Below are 23,958 nucleotides of genomic sequence, written 5' to 3' on the forward strand. Positions count from 1 at the left end.
TCACCCTCTCCGCTGTTACATTCTCCCCCTCTCGCTGTCTGTTTTGAGGTTACTTATTTTGTTTGTTTTCATTATGACTAATTTTTCTCCTTTTTGACGTTTATGGGTTTTTTTTAAAAATTGTGTCATTTTAATGACTAACTCGACTTTTGGTGCATTTCCAAATTTGAAGATGCCTTCCCTGATCTGAAATCTATTCTATTTATTTATTCCATCTATTTATTTGTTTCACTTATGGTAGTATTAGTGCGGCTCGCCATTGAACCACTGACACCACATCTGGCCTATGCATGGTAGAATGTTGCCTGCCCCTGCTCTATCGATCCCTTCCATAATCTCATATGCTTTTCTTTTTCAATATCCCCTCTTGTTCCTCTGAATTCCAGCGAGTACAGTCTGAGTTGACATAATCCTCACAGGCTAACCCTTTCATTCTGGAATCAACCTGGTGAAGCTCGTCTGCATTGCCTCCAAAGTCAGCATATCCTTTTTCAAGTATGGAGACTAGAACAGCCCACAGTCTCACCTGTAACCTGTACATTTGCAGCACAACCTCTCTGATTTTTAAATTCAATCCCTCTGGCAATGTAGGCCAACAATCTTCTGTGATTCATGCGCAAGCACTCCCTCTTCACAACAGCATACTCTAATCTTTCACCCTTTAAATAATAATCTGATCAAAGTGGAAAGAAAATGAAGACCATGTGGGCACTGTATACAATAGTTAGCGTCTTACCCACTTCTGTTCAGGTAGCATAACTAGAGGGGAAAACCTGGTTCATGTTTCAACTACCATGAACTTTGGTAAGCTTTATTTCCTGTGTTTGCGATTGATATTCAACACTGCCACTCACATAGTCAGCCACATCCTATTTGATTCCACAGCTGGCAAGCATTATACACAAAAAGTAAACCCACCCACCATCCAAAGCAAATGGCCTAATTCCATTTGCTCCCAGGTTGTTTCCAATGTTTGTGAAATCTCTCGAGATCTGTGAACAAGTTGCTTTAGAAGTATTTTTGTTGTTAGAAGTGCAATACACTTCCTTCTTCATCTCCCAGTCTTTCTGCTGTTCACATGAATAATTCCTGGCCACAAGATCAATGCACCTTCAGAAACTCTGTCTTTTATGGTTCCCCATCCAAGTTCCCAGCTTTTCGTTCCACTTTACCAGTTCTTTGTTCCTTAGTGTATGTAGGTCCAAAGGAACTTGGCCTCTGTCACAACTCATGATCTTTAACCAATAGCACAGTGTGTAAAAGTGTCTGATTTTTCAAATTTCCTGCTTTCGAGGATGCATTTGATTTTGTGTGTTGGTAATTCTGCTGAAGCCCTTTGCTGGAACGTTGATACAATGCAACTGGTAAACATATTTCTTCTGTCATTTTATGAGCCGTTAGGAGTGGGCAATCCTACATCATCCAGGGCTATCCATGATGTTTGAGCTCTGTCTCATTTCTGTTGTCATGCAGTGAGCTTGTTTCTTGTCCTGTGGTGGACTCTTGATGGTATCATTAGTCATGCTCTCCTCCCAAGCAGAGGAAGCCTCAACCTCTGTCAGTTGGGCAATTTGAATGCGGAGCTTGGTGCCGATAATGTTTGGGAAGGGAGTGCCGCAGACCCTGTTGGTTGAAATCGACCAGAGTTGCATGCAATGACCACATCTCTGATCCAATACAGCTGTACAGGGAAGACTGTTACAGATCAAGAGTCACAGCCCTGTTTCCACTTCTGCTGGAGAAGTTGTGGACCCCATCCTGTCCCAGACTGTGAGAACAGGGTCATTATTGCAATGAGGATGTATAGATAACACTCACAAAAGCACACACCAGTTGTAGAAACCCAATCCGTGATCTGAACTAGGAGGGGATCTTAGCAGCATTTCTCTGGCAAGGATTTTTTTTCCACTGCATTTATGCAAAACCTCTCTTATTTAATGAGATTAGTGCTCTTTTTCTAAAGTCAGTTACTTTGAGTAGCAAGCATGCTGGAGTCCTTAACCAGACCCGAGGGGACTGCCACACTTGTGTTTCTTGGGATGCTTAAATAGCATTAATTAAAATCAAAAGTTCCAAGTTCAGATTTATTGTCAGAATACATGCATGACTTCACATAACACCCTGAGATTCTTTTCCCTGCAGGCCAGGCAAAATTGATTGTGCAAACTGTCCTCAAGAAAACAAAAATGCGCATGCAAAAGAAAGAAATGTTAACAAACTGCAATACAGAAAAAAATATTCAGTAATAAAATTTGTGCAAAGTATCTGAGTCCCTGATTGAGTTGGTTGTTGAGGAATCTGATGGTGGAGGGGGAGCAGCTGTTCCTGAACCTGGTGTTGCGAGTCTTGTGGCCCCTACACTCCTTTCCTGACGGCAGCAGCGAGAACAGAGCGTGTCCTGGGTGGTGTAGATCCTTGATGATTGCTGCTGCTTGACTGGAATGTTCTACGTAGATTTTCTCGATGATGGGCAGAGTTTTTCCTGTGATATATTCGGCTTGCAGATCTTTCCGCTCAGAGGTATTGATGCCCCCTTACCACTAGCCCACGATGCAGCCGGTCAGCACACTTTCCACTGCACATCCGTAGAAGTTTGCCAAGGTTTCTGCTGTCATACCAAACTTCCGCAAACTCCTGAGGCAGTAGAAGGGCTGCATTCTTTGCAATGTGGTTAAGGTGTTGGATTCTGGAAACAGCAGGAAGGATTCTCCGAGATGATGTCTGCCGGGAATTTAAATGTGCTCATCCTCTCCATCTTTGCTCCTCTAACGATCACTGGATCGCACACCCCTGGTTTTCCCTTCCTCCACAATCAGCTCCTTGGTTTTGGTGCTGTTGAGTGCAAGGTTGCTGGAGGTGCACCATTCAGCCAAGTTTTCAACTGTGGTATCATCAGCCAATTCTTTTTAGACATTCAGCACAGTAACCGTCCCTCTTGGTCCGTGAACCCATGTCGCCTAGTTACACCCAATTAACCTACAACCCCCCCCCCCCCCCGGATCGTTGGAAGGGTGGGAGGAAAGCAGAGCCCTTGGAGGAACCCCACACAGACCCAGGGAGAACGTACAAACTTCCTTACGGACAGCGCAGGATTCCAACCCTGGTCCCAATCACTGGGGCTGGAACAGCATTGCGCTAACCGCTATGCCAACCGTGCTGGCCTTAGATGGTGTTACTGTCGTTCTGAGCCACACAGTCATAGGTGTTAAGCAAGTAAGTTCGCAGCCTGTGTTACTCCACTGCCGATGGAGATTGTGGAGGAGATGTTCTTGCCAATCCACACTGATTGGTGGGTAAAGAAATCCAGGGTCCAATTACACAGTGGGGTATTGAGGCCCAGGCCTTGGAGCTTGCTGATCAATTTTGAAGGGATGATGGTATTGAATGCTGAACTGTAGTCGACAAAGAGCATCTTGATGTATGTATCTTTGCTGTCTAGGTGTTGCAGGCTTATTGTGTAGAACCAGTGAGGTGGCAACTGCTGTAGACCTGTTGCTGCAGTAGGCAATTTGGAACAGTTCAATGTCGCCACTCAGACAGGAGCTGATATGATTCAACGCCAGCCTCTCAAAACACTTCATCACTGTGGATGTGATTGCTACTGCTCAGTAGCAATTTAGGCAGGTTACCACTCTCTTCTTGGGCCCTGGACCGTTTGAAACCAGTGGGAACCATGCCCTATCGGAGTGATGCGTTGAAGATATCCCGTGGTCAGCACAGGTTTTCAGTACTTGGCCAGGCCCTCCGTCCGGACCCGATATGTTAATTTGATTCACTCTTCTGAAGGTAGCTCGCATGTCATCTTCAGACACCTGACAGTGGAGGATCATCGGGGGCATGGGGGTGTGCAGTGGCTCTTCCTTGTTTTGGTGATGAAGGCATTGAATTCATCGGGGAGTGAAGCTTTGCACCAGATTTGGTTTTGTAGCAGGTTATAGCCCCTTTCACACTTACCAGTGTTCCCAGGAATTGAATGCTAATCGGCCTTTAAAGTGGCAAGTGTGAAAGCAAAATCTGCTCAACGCCAGCATCAGATGACATCATCTCACGCCGGGGATTGCCGGCCTCGATCCCTAGTACAACGTCTGCTGATGCCGGCGTTGAGATCACGCAAGTGTGAGACGGGCAATTGCATTGCAGGCACTTCCAATTAAAGGTAGAACAGACCAAAGTCCGGGGATAAACCCTTGGAAGTGTGAAAGCGTTCATTGTCCCAGTTAGGAGTGGTCTAGTGTGAAAGGCCAAACCCCAATTCCTACACCCGTGACACTGAACGGCTGATTTACTGGGGTGCAAGTGTGAAAGGGGCTTGTGTCATTCAGGCCCTGCCAAAACTTCATTGTTTCCATTCTCATCCAGAATCTCCACTTCACCCGAGAGATGGCCTACTGAAGATCTTTCCTGCTCCTTGTATAGTTTTCTGTATCTCTGGGCTTAAATGACCATGCTATGTATTTGGCTCTCAATTATATTGTGGAGCCAAGCTGCCTCTTGTTTGACTCAAATAACTCCATTGTGAAAGTTTCACAGAGATATGCCTTTCCCATTATATATGTATTTCCAATTTCAAAATTTTTACGGTTGAAGATCTGTAAAAGAATTACGCACCCTTAGATTGGAGAATAACATCAAAAACAAGGCCTGTGTTCTTATGGAGTGGGGCTACCACAAACTGTTTTGCCATTAGCAAAAACGTGTGACTGAATGGATACAGTAATTCATTGAACTTTCAGATGTTTTCATTGAGGTCAAATCAGATCACTACAAAGTGCCACTTATTGTGTCACAGGGTTTCAGATAAAGGAATTAGGCTCATTCCCAGGATGCTGTTCTGGCTTTTCCAGTGCAGAGATTTACAGCAGGGAAACAGGCCTTTTGGCCCATCTTTTCCATACTGTCCAAGATAGTTCAATTTACAAGTGTTTGGCCCGTTTCCCTCTAAACCTGTGGTTCACAAACTTTTTTGGTCTGCCACCCCCTTGGCTCCCAGGCCACATCCCTGCACCCCCACCCCACACACATACAACGAACATGCTCACTTTCTTGGTATTAGGTTTTCCCCAAATTTAAAATTACAATTATAAACAAGCGTAGGTATTTCACAAATAAAACTTACAGTAAACCACTTTATTTAGCATATGAAATGGTGAATGTACATCTCACCTGCAACTACGTTGAATTCACAGTTTTCACGCTGGATTTTGCCTCAACTTCTATCTGTTGTTCTACGGCCGTATTTTATTCTGCAACAAAACATATAAGTTCTTTGGAAAAAATGCTGCCAATCACAACAAAATGCAGCAGAAGAAACGGACGGAAATATAATTGCAGGGCAATTACTAAGAAAAGTACATGACCCAATAACACAAGTACAAAAGTGAAACTAAAATGTCAAATGTTTCAGAACTACTTGACATTAGAAGTTACAGTTAAACATAAGTACATGTATACCTTGTATAACGTGGTTTTGAACAGCGCGAGATTTGATATATAATGCAGTCGGTTCCCGTCCTGAGCTGTCAGTCCCCATCCCAGGCAGTCACTGTCCCAGGCAGTCGCCATACTGGGCAGTCTGAGTCCTGGGCGATCAATCACTGTCCTGGGCAGTCAATCACCATCCCAGGTAGTCACCATCCTGGGCAGTCAATCATCGTCCCGGTTAGTCATCGTCCTGGACAGTTAATCATCGTCCCGGTTAGTCATCGTCCTGGACAGTTAATCATCGTCCCGGTTAGTCATCGTCCTGGATAGTCAATCACCGTCCTGGGTGGTCACCATCCTGGGCAGTCAATCACTGTCCCAGGTGGTCACTGTCCCAGGTGGTCAGTCAGCATCCCGAGTGGTCGCTGTCCCAAGTGAACCCATCCTGGTCAGTCTCCATCCCTGGCTGTCACCAAACCGGGCAGTCACCATCCCGAGTGGTTGCAGTCTCGAGTAGTCCCTTCCTGAGCTGTCCCATTCCAAGCAGTCCCATCCTAGCCAGTCACCATCCCCAGATGAAGGTAACTTGAAATGCTTACAAATCTAGAGCCTTGCCCTTGCAGACATAAAAATGCGATGATCACCAGTGCCCATTGTGTCTGCTGCCTGATCTGGCCTGTGGCATGTGTCCTGTCCAAGCCACGTCACTCAGATGCAAGCAAAAGTTCAGACTGCCTCCTTTTTCCTCACCACTCCCTTGGATATTATCCATCTCAATGTCTTTAAAATGTTCCATTGTACCCAACTACCACTTCCTCTAGCAGCTTGTCCCACCACCCACTGTGTGAAAAGGTGGCCCTCTCTTAAATTTTGCCCTCTCACCATATATCTATGGCCTCTGATTAGATTCTCCGATGCTGGGAAAAGGTCGATGACTATTTATCTCATCTGTGCCCCTCATGATTTTATAAACCAATGATAGTCCCTGCCTTTCCAGCCTCTCCATATCATTCAAGCCTGACTCTTTTGAAAGCATCGATTATGAGCAGAGATTGAATTGTTGGGGACAGTACTCACTGGAATTCAGAAGAATGAGAGGAGATCTTATAGAAACATATAAAAGGCTTAGATAAGATAGTGATAAGATGTATCCTCTTGTAGGTCAGACGAGAACTCAGCGACATAGCCTCAAGATTCAGGGTGGTAGATTTAGGATGGAGATGAAGAGGAACTGCTTTTCCCAGAGGGTGGTGAATCTGTGGAATTCTCTGCCCATGGAAGCAGTGGAGGCAATCTCACAAAATATATTTAAGACAAGATTGGATAGATTTTTGCATAGTAGGAGAATTAAGAGATATGGGGAAAAGGCAGGTAACTGGAAATTAACTTCTCATCAGATCAGCCATGATCTTATTGAATGGCAGTTCAGGCTCGATGGGCCAAATGGCCTACTCCTGCTCCTATTTCTTATGTTTTAACATAAGCGTAAGATAGCATCTCCGATAACTTGTAGAAGGTGCAGCAAAGGAGCCACCTTTGCCTTGAGTTGTTCCAGCCTGACATCTTCTTCCCAGCTTGTTGCAGTGTGGAGGATAGGGCCTGTCCAACACACCTCACGCAACCAACTGGTCAGTCAGCTCTAGGTTCATTATTATCGATTCATGGAAAATAGTAGCTGCCATTTCTAACCCTTTTCAAAGCAAGACTTTTAATTGAGCAGTCACTTGAACATTTTGGGTTTTTGTTTTCCAGGATCGTCGATCAGCAGCGAGTCCTCACCGATCTCCTCTCCGGCCACCAATCACAGTTCTCCTGCCAGCACACCTAAAAGAGGGCCGATTGGGACCATCCTTGTTCCACCAGCCGGGCACAGTGTTCCCAGCACTCCTCCAGTAGTCACCATTGCCCCAACAAAAACAGTCAATGGACTCTGGCGAAGTGAGAGCAAGCAGGTAAGGGGACTGCCAAAAGCGAGGAAAATGTAAGGCTTTAGAATGGAGAAGAGTGTGCGGACACTATGACTGCAGTCAACACACAAAAGTGCTGGAAAAGCTGAGCAGGTCCCACAGTGTTCACTTTGTGGGTCAGATGGAGAAGAGGTTGTTTTGGAGTTGAATTTCACCTCCCCCTCCCTTAATTTTTGTATTGCAAGCATATCAGGCTTCAAATTATTATGATTCCCACATCCATGTGATGAAGCCCAAGATGTACAGAATGTGAACTAGAGCAGCCATTCTCAACGGGGACCCCACCCCACAGCCACCTGGGGCTACCACACATTTGAGTAAAAGGCTTGTTTTCTTTTCACCTCACATAACATAATTTTTTAAAAATATTTTTATGTAGTCAGCAGGAGATGTAAATATGGAAGAAACCCAAAACTTGAATGCTTCCCAGGGAAAGGGACTCATAAACTTTGAACAGAGTTGAGGGGTCGGGGAGGGGGGGGGGGCCTGAGAATAGCTGAGTGGCTGAGCTAGAGGACTAGGCTGTGGTCTCATATAAATGTTTTACAATTCAACCTGCCCAAGTTGTCTATCCAAGCTAGTCCTATTCAGGCCATGATCTCTCTGAACCTTTTCCGTCCTTTTCTGGGAACTGCTCTTCATGAGGTTCTGCCCCCATAGAATCATTCAACGTACAAGTGAATGACATTATTCTCTTGCAATCACTGGGAATTGGGCCCGATTCTCTGCCGTACTTTCTCGTTAGGGCTGAAGATTTTAAAAGGTAATTTTCTTCCCTGCTTTAAAGCTTTGCCCATTTCCCAGCTGCCACTGCTTGTTGCTATCCAGTGTATTGGTTGTAACCATGGGAGGAAAGGAGCCACTGTGTTGTCCTCACTTTATCAGTTCTAACCTCAAGATGCTACATACGTCAGAAGATGGCTGACTGGGCTTAGCCAGAAGCAACTCTCTCCAGCCGCACTTGCTGAGACTAGTAATTCCCACAAACAGACGCCGTTATATTACACTTTAATGTTCTACTCAGCATGGTTCAGTACATTTTCCAGACAATGAAGTACTTATCAATGTAGTCACTGTTTTAATGCAGAAAGTTCAGCAGGCCAATTCGTGCTGACCAACACAACGTTGCTAATTGTGGGGTGGAGTATTGGCTGAGATATTGGGGATCTCTCTCCTCCACTACTTTTCTTCAGAATCTTTGGCACCCCCTTAAGGGGGCACCCGGGTCTTCATGAAATGAGCGGCTCCTCTGACGTAGCAGTGTGTCCTCAGTCACGGGAGTGTCAACCTGGACTTTTTGTGTTGAAATTTCCGCACTGGGACTTGCAGCTGAACCATATTCCAACTGAGCCTCTGTCGATGCCTTGGGTCCCTGGGGCTTTTCATTCTTTGCATGGTGTAACTAGAAGGGAGCTTTGAGATTTTTAGATTCCAGCGCAATTCCCCATCCCCAAGGTGAATGCCCACTCTGCGCAAATCAAATTATCACTCAGCTACACTGAGAACAGGAACATTCAGTGTTGCAGCTAATTGTTTGATTAGGATCCTGCTCAGTAAACCAAATCAGTTCAGAAGCTTCTGAGTAAATACAAAATCTATTTCTTGTGTCTTGCATTGTGAATAAAAGGTCTCGTTAATGAGAAGAACTTGACTGATTTGGTACTGCATGACAAGTAGACATTTGTCACTCTGATGGCCAAATGGTTGCTCAAAGTATTTGTTTTCTTTCCTTTCCAAAGACTTTCATGGGGTCCAAAAGCAAGCAGAGTTTATCTGCCGTTATCTGATTTATGGCCTTCTATTCCAATCAGGAGACCTTCTTCTGGTGGCACAGCCATCAAGGTTTCTTGATTGCCATCAGAGGTGCATTGAGTTAAAAGGAAATGGGGTGATTGGTGGGGGGGGGGGGGGGGGGGGTGATGAGGGGCGCAGCCTGGTGGCTGAATTTCTGGCGGTCGTCATCCAGCTTCAGATTGGACAGCTTCACAAGAATAATTCCTGCAATGAAGGGAAGGGATTAGTGTATGAGGAATGTTTGATGGCTCCTTGGAGTTCAGAATTTGCCACTGCAGGCTGCTGTGGAGGCCAAGTCAGGGCTTCAAGAGTTATGGGGAGGAGGCAGGGGAGTGAGGCTGAGTGGGAAAATGTATCAGCTCATGATTAAATACTGGGGCAGATTCGATGGGCTGAATGGCCTGCCCTGGTCTTATATCTTATGGCCTCATAGTCTTATGGACTCCAGCTGGCAGAGGAGAATCTGCAATGTGGTGTAACCGAAATCCTGAATGGGAAAGCAGGCTTGCATGTTGTATGTTCTGCTGCAGCTTTTCACCTCTTGAGTTTTTAGGCCTTGAACACTTAAAACGAGCAGAGGTTCATTTGAATATGCAAGTTAGGTTCGATCGCAGTTGTAGGATGCACTTCCAACAGCCTTTTACAAGCATCAATTGCAACATCTTCAGGACTGGAATTAAGGGATCAGGATATGAGGAACATTTGATGGACTGCACTCCTTGGAGCTCAGAAGAATTTGGGGTGTGGGGGGGGAGGCCCTCATAGAAACTTTTCAAATGTTGAAAGTCCCGGACAGAGTAGATGTAGCAAAGCTGTTTCCCATGGTAGGGGAGTCTAGGACAAGAGTCAGGGTTGAAGAGCACGTGTTTCAAGCAGAGGAATTTCTTCAGCCAGAGAATGGTGAACTTCTGGAATTTGGAGGCCTGGTTCTTGAGTGAATTTTAGGAAGAGATTGATAGGTATTTGAATAGTCAGGGTATTATGGAGGAACGCTCATATCTTGCTCAGTTGTGCTATATTGTTAGGGTGAGGCAATAATTTGTGAAGTGTGATTGAACAGCAGAATTCGCTGCACGTGTACTGCAGTGACCTAATGAAAATGTTGTTCTTATTTTGGAAAATTTAAGTTGCTTCTACTTGAAATTGTCACATCTTTGTGCTACTTCCCTTCAGCCCAATCTATCCCCTCCAGTCAGAGTAACAAACGCCTGGATGAATATTGTACAAACAGGATTCAATACTAGGGATTTTAATCCAATTTGTTCCATGCCTGCAGTGTTTTTTTTTTAATAAGAGCTTCCATCATTAAGAATGATCATGAAACTATTGGCTCACTAATACTGTTTGGGAAATCTGACATCCTTAATGAATGCAACTACAGACCCCGAAATTATTAAGGCAATCCTTGCATAAATCCATTCACCTACCATCTTCTTAAGTTACATTTTAAATTTTATTTACAACCCAGTAGAACCCGATTCCAGTCATTTAAATCCTTGCCACCCAATTACACCCAAATTAACCTACAACCCCCATACGTTTCGGAGGGTGGGAGGAAACCAAAGCAGCCAGAGAGAACCCAGGCAGATACAGGGAGAACATACAAACTCATGAGCGCCAATGCCAGATCCGGATCTGGGTTGCTGGCGTTAACCACTACACTAACTATGCCACCCTATTTAAACATGGACAATAACTGTTGATGGTACTGTGTCCATGGGAGATTTAAGGGAGCTCTTCTCTTCACCTCGGTGTCCGATATTGCCTGGATTAGAGTTCATTTTCTATCGATTCCATCCACAATAGAAACATTTGTATGACATGAAAAATGTAGGTATGACAGTAAGAGCTTGTTAAAAAGATAATCGGAGAGAATTTAACCATGAGGAAAGGCTGACTCAGATCTCTGCTCAAGCCATGCAGGTTGGTGGAAGGAGGGTGGTGGTAGGGGAAACCTGAAACAGATTTTTGTAATTATGATGGTATTTATTATGCAGTGTTTGATGCTGAAAGTATAACATCGTGGTTAAGTGCTGGATTAATAATTCAAATTAATGATCTGAAGAGATGTACTAAATCCCACCACAGAAGCTGGAGAAATTAAAATGAAACTATCTGGATCTTTATTTTTAAAAAGGCTAGATTCAATAAAGATGACCATGAAACTCCTGGATTGTAATGAAATCCCATCTAGTTCACAAATTCTTCAAACTGCACTCATCTCTGGAAACATAGATCCACAGCAATGTCCTCTGTTGGAGTGGATGGAGTGAAGTTGCTCAATGACAGGATCTCCCAGTCTGATCTCCCGGATGTAACTGGCACTTGCCAAGTCCGTCATTTGCAAGACAACCAAGCAGTTACTCTGGGGAGGATATGTTAATAGATTTGGATGAAGTAGGTTGTGACGCCAGTCATGTGGGTCATAAACATTAACATGGCCATCCTGACAGAACAACCTGGCACATCACGGCTGCTGAAGGGCAGTGTCACAGGAGGATTAACAATCAAAATCAAATACATACATTTCAGAACATATTGGTGAATGACAAGTCTTCATTCTAAAGCATTTTCCAGTCAATCTTGGCTCCTATTCCCATCAGCTCACTTAATGTTAGAACCCTTCTATTTTCAGATGGCTCAGTTCAAACAACCTAACCATCACCTCACCCTCACCTGAGGCACTGAAAGCACTGGAGCCAAAGGTTTGCTTTTGATCCTTTCTGTGGAGCTCCAATTAAATCATTCCACAGGAATCCGCCTTAGTGCGAAGACAGACAGGAAATGTGGTGCCACCTTTTCTTCTCATTAAAAAAAATTCAGAATATTTCCCTCATATCTGTCTGTTTGGTGAATTCTACTGAAGGACGCAGAATTTAATCTGAAAGGATTATAAAGGGCTGGAATAAAAATAAATAACAGGACACTGGAAAAAACAAAGCGGGAAAATGCTGGATGACGCCCGACAGCCCATGTGGGGGAAGGATGGGGCTGAAGAGCCATTTATGTTGAGTATACCTTGCTTCCTCATGTCCCACTCTGCCCTGTGGGTACTTGCCTATATGTGGAGGAAGGTTTAAACATCTGCCGTGGTATCCTAATGCCATTTGAACCTGTTGAAAAGAAGTAACGGTCTGACCGCCCTTGGAATATTGCGTTCAGCTCTGGTCGCCTCATTACAGGAAGGAGGTGGAAGCTTTAGAGAGGCTTCAAAGGAGATTTACCCGGATGTTGCCTGGGTTGAAGAATGTGAACAAGATGAACAGAGCTGAGGCTTTTTTCTTTGGAGAGAAGGATGAGAGATGATTCACTATAGGTCTATCAAATTATGGATAGGGTAGACAGCCAGCATCTTTTTCAATACCAGAAGACATCTGCATATGGTGAGGGGAGGAAATTTTAGGGGAGACGTCAGGGATCGCTTTTTTTAAACAGAAAGTAGTGGGTGCCTGGAATGCATTGCTGGAGTTGGTAGTGGAGGCTGGCACAAAGACTCATAGGCAGGCATGTGGATGTACAATATATAGAGAGTTATGGGTGTGAGGTAGGGAAGGTTTAGATTGTTAAGTAGGTTTATATAGGTCAGCACAACAAGTAGGCTTGGATCTGCATGCACGTCTTACTCATTTGGACAGGGAGCTGTGGCCACCAAGCTGTGAGCCATCATCACTTGCCCAAGTATTCTCTCACTCTCTTTCTTCTCTTTCTCGCTGTAAGGGACTCTGGGCAACACTAATTGTGACTCTTTGTCTGTCTTATGGCAGGCAGGAAGGCATTTTCTGTTGAATTACGAGTTCTGTACTATTAAATGACAATAAAGGAATTTTGAATCTCGCATTCTCTCTTGAGTTTGGTCCTTCTCCAACTGGTTCCCCAATCCCTCTTCAGGACCCCGTAACTTCACACGCTCCTCAGGCCATCTAGTTCACTCGTGAGGGCAACATTTTTCTTTCACTGCCATTTCTCCATCTCTCCATCGACCAAGAAGTCTCACTTCCAGTTCACTCACTCTAGCCTCCGACTCACGTGATCTCACCTGCAGCTCAATAGCATCTAAAACTTTGATCTAAAAGTTGAAAAATGCACCCAAGAAAACATCCTTAAGTAGGGAATGAAAGATTCTGATTCCTGGGTGGTTAAAGATTAACCGCAGAAAAAAGTATCTCAGAGTGGTATATGATGTCATATGTTCTCTGACATTAAATCTGAACTCTGAATTTGACCTGCCACTGAGAAGAATGAGAATGAATTAGGTCAAGCATAGCAATGGTAATACAGTTAATATTATGAAATTAATGGATGCTGATTCCAAATAGTTAATTATGCCTGAAATTTGCACGGTCACCTCCAGATTACTTTCTCTCTTCTTCACCTCACTGTTTCCCGAAACTCAGGACTGCAGTATTTAGTTTTCCAGGCAACCTTAATCGAAGGGATCATCTGTTCGTGTTATACTCAAAATATGACGTAGGTCAATTGTCCTTCTTTGGCGCACAGGAGGCTGAGGGGTGACCTTAAATAAGTGTACAGAATCACGAGGGGCGTGAATAAATAGTCAAGGTGCTTTTCCTGGGGATATTGATACAAAACTAGAGGGCACAGGCCTAAGGAGAGAGGAGGAAAATATAAAATGGACATGAGCGGAACCTTCTTCACACAGTTGGTGGGTAAATGGAATAAACTGCTCGATGAAGTATTAGAGGGAGGTACAATTAGATCATTTAAGAGACACTATGGGCCAAATGTAGGCAAATGGGACGAGCTTATGGTCAGGTTGGGCCAAGAGGCTTGTTTCTGCATTGTAAAACTATAACTTTCTTCTTCCGACTGGACTCTCTCCAGTGCACATCAATCCCCGTCTAACACAATCGATTCTGCTGATGAGCCGAATTGGTGGATGAAGCAGTGGTCTTCGTCCTCTTGTACTGAGGGATTAGTATCTCACTATTGGGACCTGGGAACAGTGTCATGTGTTGGTAACAGGGCCTCAGCTATTATCTGTTTTTATATATATCTGTATTTTGGCATTCAGTCAAATCTCGAAAATGAACTTTTCTATCCAGATCCCAAATTGAATAAAACTGCTAATTCCTAGAAAATAGGAAACTATTTTTAAACCGGGGAAAAAAAGTTTTTTGATTCCGAGATGAAGTTAATTAATGGAATCTCCTGTCTCCCAATACAATAAATATATCGTAACCCAAGCGGCTAAGTCTGGACAAAAGATCCAGAGGCACGAGTTTGAGTATTTTCAGAGTCAAGGAAGATTTTGGTCAATTAAGTTCTTGTAATCCAGATTGTACAGCCAGTGTTGATACTGTTGTAAAAACGTGCCTAGTACACTTATGTCCTTCAGGGGAGAAGTCGACCTGCCAAGCCAAATATGACGCTGGACATACAGTCACATGACTGACAGTTACTTGAACTACCACAGCAGACTAGTTAGTTCATGGACTGTGGGCAGCTAGGTGCATCACCAAGCACTCCCCCCCCCCCCCCCCCCCCTTCCCACATTCTGTGAGTATTTCAGCCATGGAATAAAGTGGATGAGAAATGAGCAGGAAAGAAAATCGTATGACGTCCAGTCCGAATTGAAAGAAAGGGTAACCCTTAGTAGCCAGGGTGTGGAATGGGGAATTCCACTCAATTTCTACCCCATACTTGGGAATCTGTGGAATTTGCTGCTGCAGGTTGGTTACGGAGGCCAGGGCATTGGGTGCATTTAAGGCAGAGGTTGATAGGTTCTTGATTAGCCAGGGCATCAAAGGTTACAGGAAGAAGGCTGGGCAGTGGGGCTGAGCAGGAAAATGGATCAGCTCATGATTAAATGGTGGGGCAGACTTGATGGCCTATTTCTGCTCCTATATAGTCAACTCTCTCTAAAGAGAAAATCTACACATTATATTGCTCTTCCACCACCAATTATTGCTGAATTGGGTCACATAAAACTAGAAGAGAGTGTCAGGCCCCAAACATTTATTATCTACTGCTTTCCATGGATGCTACGTGTCCTGCTGAGTTCCTCCAGCACTTGTGTGTGCTCGACTAGTTGCTCAGCAACAACAGGCTCCTTGTTTACCTCCATTCGGTGCTTCATCTCACTTTATCTATCTCATAGCATTGACCACTTTGTTATACATCTCTTCTCTGTTATATAGGTTTAAACTTTAAACTCTGTTTAAAGTTCACCTTTAAAACTTATTCCTCCTGATCACTGGGTTCACAAGAACTCATATATCATGTCAGGTCTGCTCAGTCAAAGTTTACAACTATCTAGCTTTGCAAATGGAACATAGTGAAGCTGAGGTGACCTAGGTCTCTTCTGTAGAACCTGCACAGCCAGAAGATGGGATTCTCCTCCTTCCAGACATCCTTTCAAATCTTTCTGTTTGGCATGTCAGAAAATCCTTTTCCTTCGAGGCAGGAGAAACAGTTGGTGATACATGAACTGCAGAGACAGCAGAGTGAACAAGTTGATACAACATTCAGAGCATCATTCAGCTCGTGGAGTGAAGTCTGTAGTGCTTTTATTTATACGCAAGACTTGGGCTTCAGTGGGTGGGAAAGCCTTTAATGTTGCTCTGAGCTGCCTTGAGAAGCTATTGGTGAGCCACCATTGTGAAGGTGCCTCAGAACATCTGGCAAAGGTATGCTCACAGTGTTTTTGCAGAGGGATTCCAGGACTGAGATCCTGAAGGACGGAGGAATAGCCAGGTTGGGTAGTCATTCTTTCTTGGACTTGGATCCAGTCCAAAACTTTGCCTGAGAAATTATCTACCAAATTTAAATGACCTATTCAACATTTTGTTTTCTTCGCTATTAAGGAGCTTCTTAAACTCATTAACATTGAGGCTTCCCCAATTTTAACCTTGGAAGAATTTAATTTTAGACCTAATCAGAAAGGACCGCTTTCAGCCCTTTATGAACTACTTTTAAGATCTAATGATAGTTCTTTATCAAATATTAAGAAAGTTTGGGAACATGATTTTCATCAGCTGTTTACTGAAAATACATGGGGTTCTATTTCCATCCTCGCTCGCTGCTAGACATTCCTTATTGCAATATAATGTAGTCTCTAGGGCCCACTACTCCAAAGTTCAATTAGCTAAATTTTACCCCAAAATATCCTCTAAATATGATACATGTATAACTCAGGAAGGAACTTTATGTCTTCTGTTCTGGCGACATCCCTCCCTTGTAACGATTGGAAAGAGGAATTTAGTAAACTCTCTTTAATTCTTGATATAAATCTGTCGCCGAGCCCTGTCATTGCTATTTTTGGAATGAGCGGACCAATGGACTTAATTTTGACTTCATCTCAATTCCTTGTGGTTGCTTCCCTGATTGCTAGAAGCTCCTTTGGCTGTGGTGGAAAGATGTTGTCCCTCCCACACAGACACAAGAGTGATCAGACTTGACGGCATCCCTCTCTCTACAGAAAGTGAGGTGTTCAACTACTAAAATGAATTTTTTTTTTCTCTTTTGGGTTTTTTAAATTATTTTCAGATCAATTATTTTTGGTCTTTATTAATTTTTTTCCCCCTTTTCATTTTTTTTCCTCTGAACCTATTAGTTTTGAAATTAGTAGTTGATGCCTGACTTTGGCAGTAATCGCTCATATAATAGGTTGGGGTTAGAAATTTAATTAGATTAGTGAAAGATTTTTTTTCCTTTTCCTTTTTTAATCAATAATATGGATCATACATTGCAATAATTTTTAATTTACTGTTACCTGAACTATGAATCTATGTATCTGAAATTTTTTTAAAAACCCATAAAAAGATTGAAAAACAAAGAAGGATGGAGGAATAGCAATATATTTCCAAAACAAAATAACACATGACCTACAGAAAGAGTTGCAAATAGTAATGTTCCCGTGATCTTCCCAGATGAGCAACTGTAATCACTTTGCAGATGTTACACACTCCAGCCACTTTACTGGGTGGACTGAATGCTGAACATGGTGAATGGACTGGTCCTTTATCCTAGTTTGGTTTGAGCGTTTGATCATTGCTGGGACTACACTTACCCAGGCTACCTAGACTTACCAAATCTAAATTGAGCATTAAGTCTAAATAGTCTCCTCAGAAGGACACATGTACGTGTGTGTGTGTGTGTGTGTGTGTGTGTGTGTGTGTGTGTGTGTGTGCGCGTGCGCGTCTGCCTGTGTGCCTGGTTGCCTGCGTGTGTGTTTCCATATTTGTATCTTCTGTACCTTGAGGTTAAAATCAGATGTGTAAGGTCTTGGGCATGGTTAAGCAGCGACAAAGCACCCAGTGTATGAACCAACCACACACAAACAGGCTGTCAGTCTTCTCTTTGGTCAAACAATATTATGTTTGGCAGTTCAACTGTAAATACTGCTCCTTTAGTGCAGCAACAAATCAAGGTGTGTTTTGAACAAGCTGCGGTCATATTTGGGGAGTGTATTTCTGTTCACTAATCTTTTCTGTGATATTGGAACACATTTAAATGTCTTCATGTTATGCTCTCCTTGTGAATTATGATTTGTTCATCTCCAAAAGTAGAGCGAGAGACCCACACAGCTGAGTTTGGAGGGACATGAAATGTGAAGTGGGGAGGATTTTGACTCAGGCATTACTTGCTTAATGCTCAACAATCTCGATTATTTGGGGCCCTCTCTCAACAACCCAGCAATAAATATTAGGGAAGGTTGGAACATTTGCCAAATGCCCACTCTGCTAATTTGTACCACGCTAGTGTGGGAAGATGACAAATACTTGTCCAAAGGGAAAAAAAGGTTTCTAAAAGTAGTAGGATGAAAAGAGGAAATAATAAGCCAACAGATCGGAAATCGTTGCGTTATTTATTTTAATAGTGCCCCCCTACCTGCAATTTGGATGATGTGATGGCTTTTGATTTTCTTTGGCTGGAGAGGAAAAAAGTACAAAGAGCAGAGTAAATTACACCAGCATTTGCTTCCATATCTTGTCCAGTGTTAGCCGAGACTCCCAGTTTTGTGTGCTGCCTGGTTTACCCGAGTCTGAAGGGAAACCGAAGTATCTCAAAACCAGGTCTGTGATGTAAAAACACCGTTTATTGGACGCTGAAATCTGGAAAGCTCTTTGCTTTACCCAAACAGGACGTGGTGGTTCTGGGCAACTTACAAATGGCAAATAATGTTGTTAGCAGGATGTGAACTGTGGGAAATCAAATTACTGAGATAAAACCCTCTCAACTGGTATGTTTGTCTCGTTAACTAAACTAAGAGTTCTTTTTCCAAAGAAGAATTAGTTGGTGGCCTAAAGTGGGTTGTCATTGGTTAACAAATGGTTGTCCATAATAGCCAAAGGCATAGCAGCAGCAATAGGCTATTCAGCCCATCGAGTCTGCTCCACCATTCAATCATGAAATGATCCATTCTTCTCCTCAGCCCCACTCCCCAAACTTCTCCCCATAAGTTTTGATGCCCTGGCTAATCAAGAACTTATCAATCTCTGCCTTAAATACACCATGATCTTGGCCTCCATAACCACCTGTGGCAACAAATTCCATAGACCCACCACCATCTGACTAAAGACATTTCTCCACATCTCTGTTCTAATGTGCCCTCTTGCCCAAGACTTTCCCTCCACAGGAAACAACCTTTCTACATCTACTCTGTCCTTGCCTTTCAACATTTGAAATGTTTCGATGAGGTCCCCTCTTATTCTCCTAAATTCCAACGAGTATAGGCCAAGAGCCATTCAATGCTCCTCATATGATAACCCTTTCATTCCTTGTGATTCTCCTTTTCAATGTCAATGTGGCAGCTTCTGCAAATCCAAGCTCAAAGACAAGGCTTTTTCCCCTCTGCCATCAGATTCTTGAATAATCAATGAACCAAAGACACTGCCTCGCTTTTTGTGCACTATTATTTTTAGAATTATTTATAGTAAAGTCGTAAGATGGTTATAATATGAATGTTTGGGCCATGATGATGCCACAGAAAACACTGAATTTGTTCATGATGATAAATTCTGGTTCTAATTCTGAATGAATTGGGCTGCAGAGAAGACCGGAGATTTGAGGATGGGATTGGGAAGGACAACTCAAGGCACCCATTTCTTTTCAAGCCATTATTAGTTCAGCTTCATCTCCACCATTTCTTGTTTTTGAGTGGTGTTGAGTTTTCTTTGGCTCACCGTTAGTTACAGGGATATGTAGTGGGAAGTGCTTAAATGGTAATCTCCTGCTTGTGAGCAATCTCTGCAGCTGACTTGCTCTTGTGGCGGGAAGTTTTGATAACCACAGGAAGAGAGCGAAAGGGCCATGGCCACATATGGGGCTTCAATAGGTTTAAGAATCATCAATGACCTGCAGTGGAGTTCATGCACCAATGACCTCTGTTGCCTCCAGTCAGCGACTGAGCTCGGGGCAGCAATGTGTTCAGCCATTGTTTGTTTGTTTCCACTGCATCAAAGTTTCCTTGGCTCTCAGTTCGAATTAATGGAGAGCCTGGCAGTTAGTGCGGCATCCCAGGTTCGAATCCGGCGCTGTCTGTAAGGGGTATGTGCGTTCACCCCATGACCTGAGTGGCTTTTCACGAGATGCCCTAGTTTCCTCTCACCTTTCAAAAACATACAGCTTTGATAGACTAATTGGGTAGCGTGAATTTCATGGGCGGGAGGATCTTCTACTATGCTGTATCAATTAAAATTAAATTAACTGGGGGTTTATATTGGTCTTGCTGCAAGGGGTAGGAGCCTTGGACCTTTCATTGAGCCATCTGCTGTTTGAGCTCATAGAAACTATGCTCAATAGACATGAGGACAGGGGTTGGTGTGTGGAGGGGGTGGATGTAGGTAAATAATTGGGGATCCGATGTTGTTCATTTGTTCAAGCAGGGATCATCTGGGACACTATAGACCAGTGGATCTCAACCTTTTTCTTTGCACTCACAGACCACTTTAAGTAATCCCTATGCCATAGGTGCTCTCTGATTAGTGAGGGATTGCCTAAGGTGATATTCCGACCCCATTTTAAACACATATTTCTGCCTCATAAAGACAGGGGCTTTCTCTGTCAAAAAGTCCTGGATAATGTTCTGAAGTAAGAGGGAAAAGGTTAAAACAATGGTTCTCAATCTTTTTCTTTCCACTCATACCACTTTAAGTAATCCCTATGCCATAGGTGCTCTCTGATTAGTGAGGGATTGGCTAAGGTGGAAAGAAAAAGTTTGAAAAAAACCACTGTTTTAATTGTACCTCATTGACTCGTTATGTGCACGGTTTCAGAACTCCAAAGGAAATGGGCCAATGACAATTTTTCTCAGGCAAAATATTTCAGTAACAATTAGGTCTAGAGCAATGATTATCAGCCTTCCCTTCCCATCCCCCCCCCCCCCCCCACCCCTACCACCTTAAGCAATCATCACAGAGCACCTACAGCATAGGGATTACTTAAAGTGGCCTGTGAGTGCAAAGAAAAAGATTGAGATCCACTGGTCTATAGTGTCCCAGATTATCCCTGCTTGAACAAATGAAGTGGGGTGTGAGTGGAAAGGAAAAGGTTGAGGATCACTGGAGTAGACCAATGAACCCATCATCAGTAATAAGAAAGCTATTGAGAGGATACCTTGAGAAATGATTAATGCATATGTGGAAAAACATGGTCAGATTAGGGGATAGTCTGCCTGGTTTTGATGAGTGCAGGGCAGTGAATGTTGTTGCCATGGATTTTAGGAAGGCACTTGACAAGATCCTTCATGATAGACTGATCCAGAAGCTGAATCAGAAGCTGTGGGATCCATCGTGAGTTGATGGTTTGGATTTTGAATTGGCTGGCCCATAGGGTAATGGTGGATGAGTGTTACTGTGGCTGAAGGTCATATTCTGCAGGGATTGGGGTTGAGATACCTGTTGTTTGTAATATATATAAATGACCACTATTCCATTTTGTGATTGGTGGATATGTTAGTTTGTGGTCTATGCAGAGGGCTGTCAGAGAAATTACAGATAAGAGTGAGATCTGCACAAGTATAAGGTGTTGTTTTTGGGAGGACACATGTAAGGAGAATGTACTCAGTTAATGGCAAGACTCTTAAAAGCATTGATGTGCAGAGGGATCTGGAGTTCCATCCTTGAAAGTAGCCGCACAAGTAGATTGGGTGATGAAGAAGTGGATGCGACGTTTGCTTTCATTGGACAGGGCATTAAGTACAAGAGGAAGGAAGTCATGTTGCAGCCATATAAAGCTTTGGAGAATTGTGTGCAATTCTGGTCACCTGGCTCTACCTGCTTCATTTCTGCCTCCACTCAAAGCAACGCTGCCTCCCAAACACTCCCCCCCCCCCCCCCTCCCGTTTCCTTCTGCCCATCATCCCTCACATCTCCTCAGTATTACCTACAGCCCTCTCTCTTGCCCATCACCCTGTCCTCTATACCAGCTATCTTCCCTCTCCACTCTTGGTCCTGAAACACCAACAGTTCCCTCTCCCCCAACAAATACTGCTCGACCCTCTGAGTTCACCAGCAGTTAGATTTATTGCCAAAGCAGTGCCAGTTGGTAGATTAATTGGTCGTGGTAAATTGCCACGGATAAGTAGGTGAGTGGTAGAATTTGAGAGGGAACTATCTGTTATCTGCACAACCAGTCTTGATGAAGGGTTCCGACGTAAAGCGTTGACCATTCTCTCTCCCTCTGATGCTGCTCGACTGAGTTCTTCCAGCATATTGCTCCAGATTCTTTCAACTACAGACTCTTATGTGCCTTTGAGAGGGAATTGATGGGAATGTGGAGAGAATAAAATAGGATTAGTTTAAGTGGTTTCTTGATAGTCAGTGCAGACAAAGGGCTATACATGTCCTGCATCACTCCATAACTGTGAAAAGTCTCTCATCAGGAGAGAGGGCAGAAAATTGAGAAGAACTTTAGACTTGACATTTCAAATCAAGTGCCATAACGTTGTCATCTTGTTTCTCAAATAAAACATACTTTAATCGTTTTTCCTTGGGTGGCTTGATGTTGAAAATAGCCTTGTGTGTGAACTTGCTCCCTGAACTTTGAATTTGACTTCTGTTGACGTGCTCTGAACCACTTATAATGCTTCATCAAGCATCCAGGCTGTCTGGGAGATGTGGCATTTCCCCCACTGACGTGAAAAAATGTATCGGAACATCTTAGCCTTTACAAAGAGGTGGCCCAGAGAGAGAATGGGCTGGCTAGAACCTCGCCAGGCAAGGTGAAAGCAGAGAATGGGGCAGATTGAGGTGCTGCCTTGGAAATGACGTTACTGGCATTTAATATTACATGATAGCCAAGAGGAGGCAGGAGGGTCAGCAATTATCAGCATATAAGCTTATGATGGAGCATTTCAACCTCTTGAGAGTGGAAGCGGTTCACAAATGTCACTTCCCTTGTACAAAAACAGACGCAATGCCCTTCACCAAAGAGATTGTCAGCAGCGCTAAGGGGAGAAGGTCAGGGCAATCTAATCTGCGATTTGTCGCATCTTGTCCAGAGCTTTCAAAAGAAAAAAGGGAAAATTTGTGTTTTGCACCTCTCTCTCTCTCTCCTCTTTTAACTTCTCACTTCTGTTCTACTTTGAATTAGCTTCACGCCCAACTACCCCAGCCAAGCAAGAAGCAGATAGCACATGCAAATCGAGATCAGAATGGAGCTCCCCCAGAGAGGAGAGGGCAATTGGTTGGGAAAGGTACTTAAAAAGACAGACAATGTAATGGTACCCCAGTAAAATATAAAGATTTAGCTTTTAATTTCCATTGAGCTAAGATTGACAGGAAACAGCCCCACCCCCTGCAGCCAACAGGATTCTTACCCTGGCCTCTTCACAGTGTGGTTTCAGTGAGAGACCATGCAGCATATCAGGAAGGAGTGGACATTTGGATTGGCACTATGAGAACCTAGCAATTTAAAAAAGTTTGGGGAAAGCTGAGGAACAAAATAAAAATCACAGGGAAAGCAACCTGGAGTTTCCCTCAGAAGGAGGAACGCTTGTGCTCGGAACATCAGAGAGGAGTTGATTGGGTCACTGCTAGTTTAGGGATCTCCTGCTAACAGACTGGTCTGAGGGAATTCTCAAATGTTCTTTGGCTTGGCTTTGCGGACAAAGATTTATGGACGGGTATGTCCACGTCTGCTGCAGGCTTGTTGAAGACTGACAAGTCCGATACGGGACAGGCAGGCACGGTTGCAGAGGTTGCAAGGGAAAATTGGTGGGTTGGGTGTTGGGTTTTTCCTCCTTTGTCTTTTGTCAGTGAGGTGGGCTCTGCGGTCTTCTTCAAAGGAGGTTGCTGCCCGCCGAACTGTGAGGTGCCAAGATGCACGGTTTGAGGCGCGATCAGCCCACTGGCGGTGGTCAATGTGGCAGGCACCAAGAGATTTCTTTAGGCAGTCCTTGTACCTCTTCTTTGGTGCACCTCTGTCTTGGTGGCCAATGGAGAGCTCGCCATAAAACACGATCTTGGGAAGGCGATGGTCCTCCATTCTGGAGGCGTGACCCACCCAGTGCAGTTGGGTCTTCAGCTCACAGTAAAATTGCACTGAAAGTTAGCCGCTCCCACCTTCAGCCTGAGCATTTCTTGTATTGACTGAATTGGTATGTCGAATTGTTTTTTTGTTATTTGTGACAGGATTCAATACAAATGCTGGCATTCGATTCAAAAGGAATAGAACATAAGACCAGGGATGCGATGTTGAGGCTTTATAAGGCATTATGAGACCTCACGGAGTATTGTGAGCAGTTCTGGGCTGATGTGCTGACATTGGAGAGGGTTCATAGGAGGTTTACAAGGATGATTCTGGGAATGAAAGG

The 23,958-nt window shown here is 43.8% G+C and overlaps 1 protein-coding gene across 1 annotated transcript in view; it reads left to right on the plus strand.

Moving 5' to 3' along the window:
- The window catches only part of gse1b (Gse1 coiled-coil protein b), a 622,818-nt gene that overhangs the window by 536,835 nt on the left and 62,025 nt on the right, over positions 1-23,958 (plus strand). Inside the window, exon 4 of the mRNA XM_069902129.1 lies at positions 7,174-7,373. Coding sequence (XP_069758230.1) covers positions 7,174-7,373 — 200 coding nt within the window. The remainder of the gene's footprint in view (positions 1-7,173; positions 7,374-23,958) is intronic.

This window comes from Narcine bancroftii, chromosome 10 (assembly GCF_036971445.1).
Source record: "Narcine bancroftii isolate sNarBan1 chromosome 10, sNarBan1.hap1, whole genome shotgun sequence".
Classification (NCBI taxonomy): Eukaryota; Metazoa; Chordata; class Chondrichthyes; order Torpediniformes; family Narcinidae; genus Narcine; species Narcine bancroftii.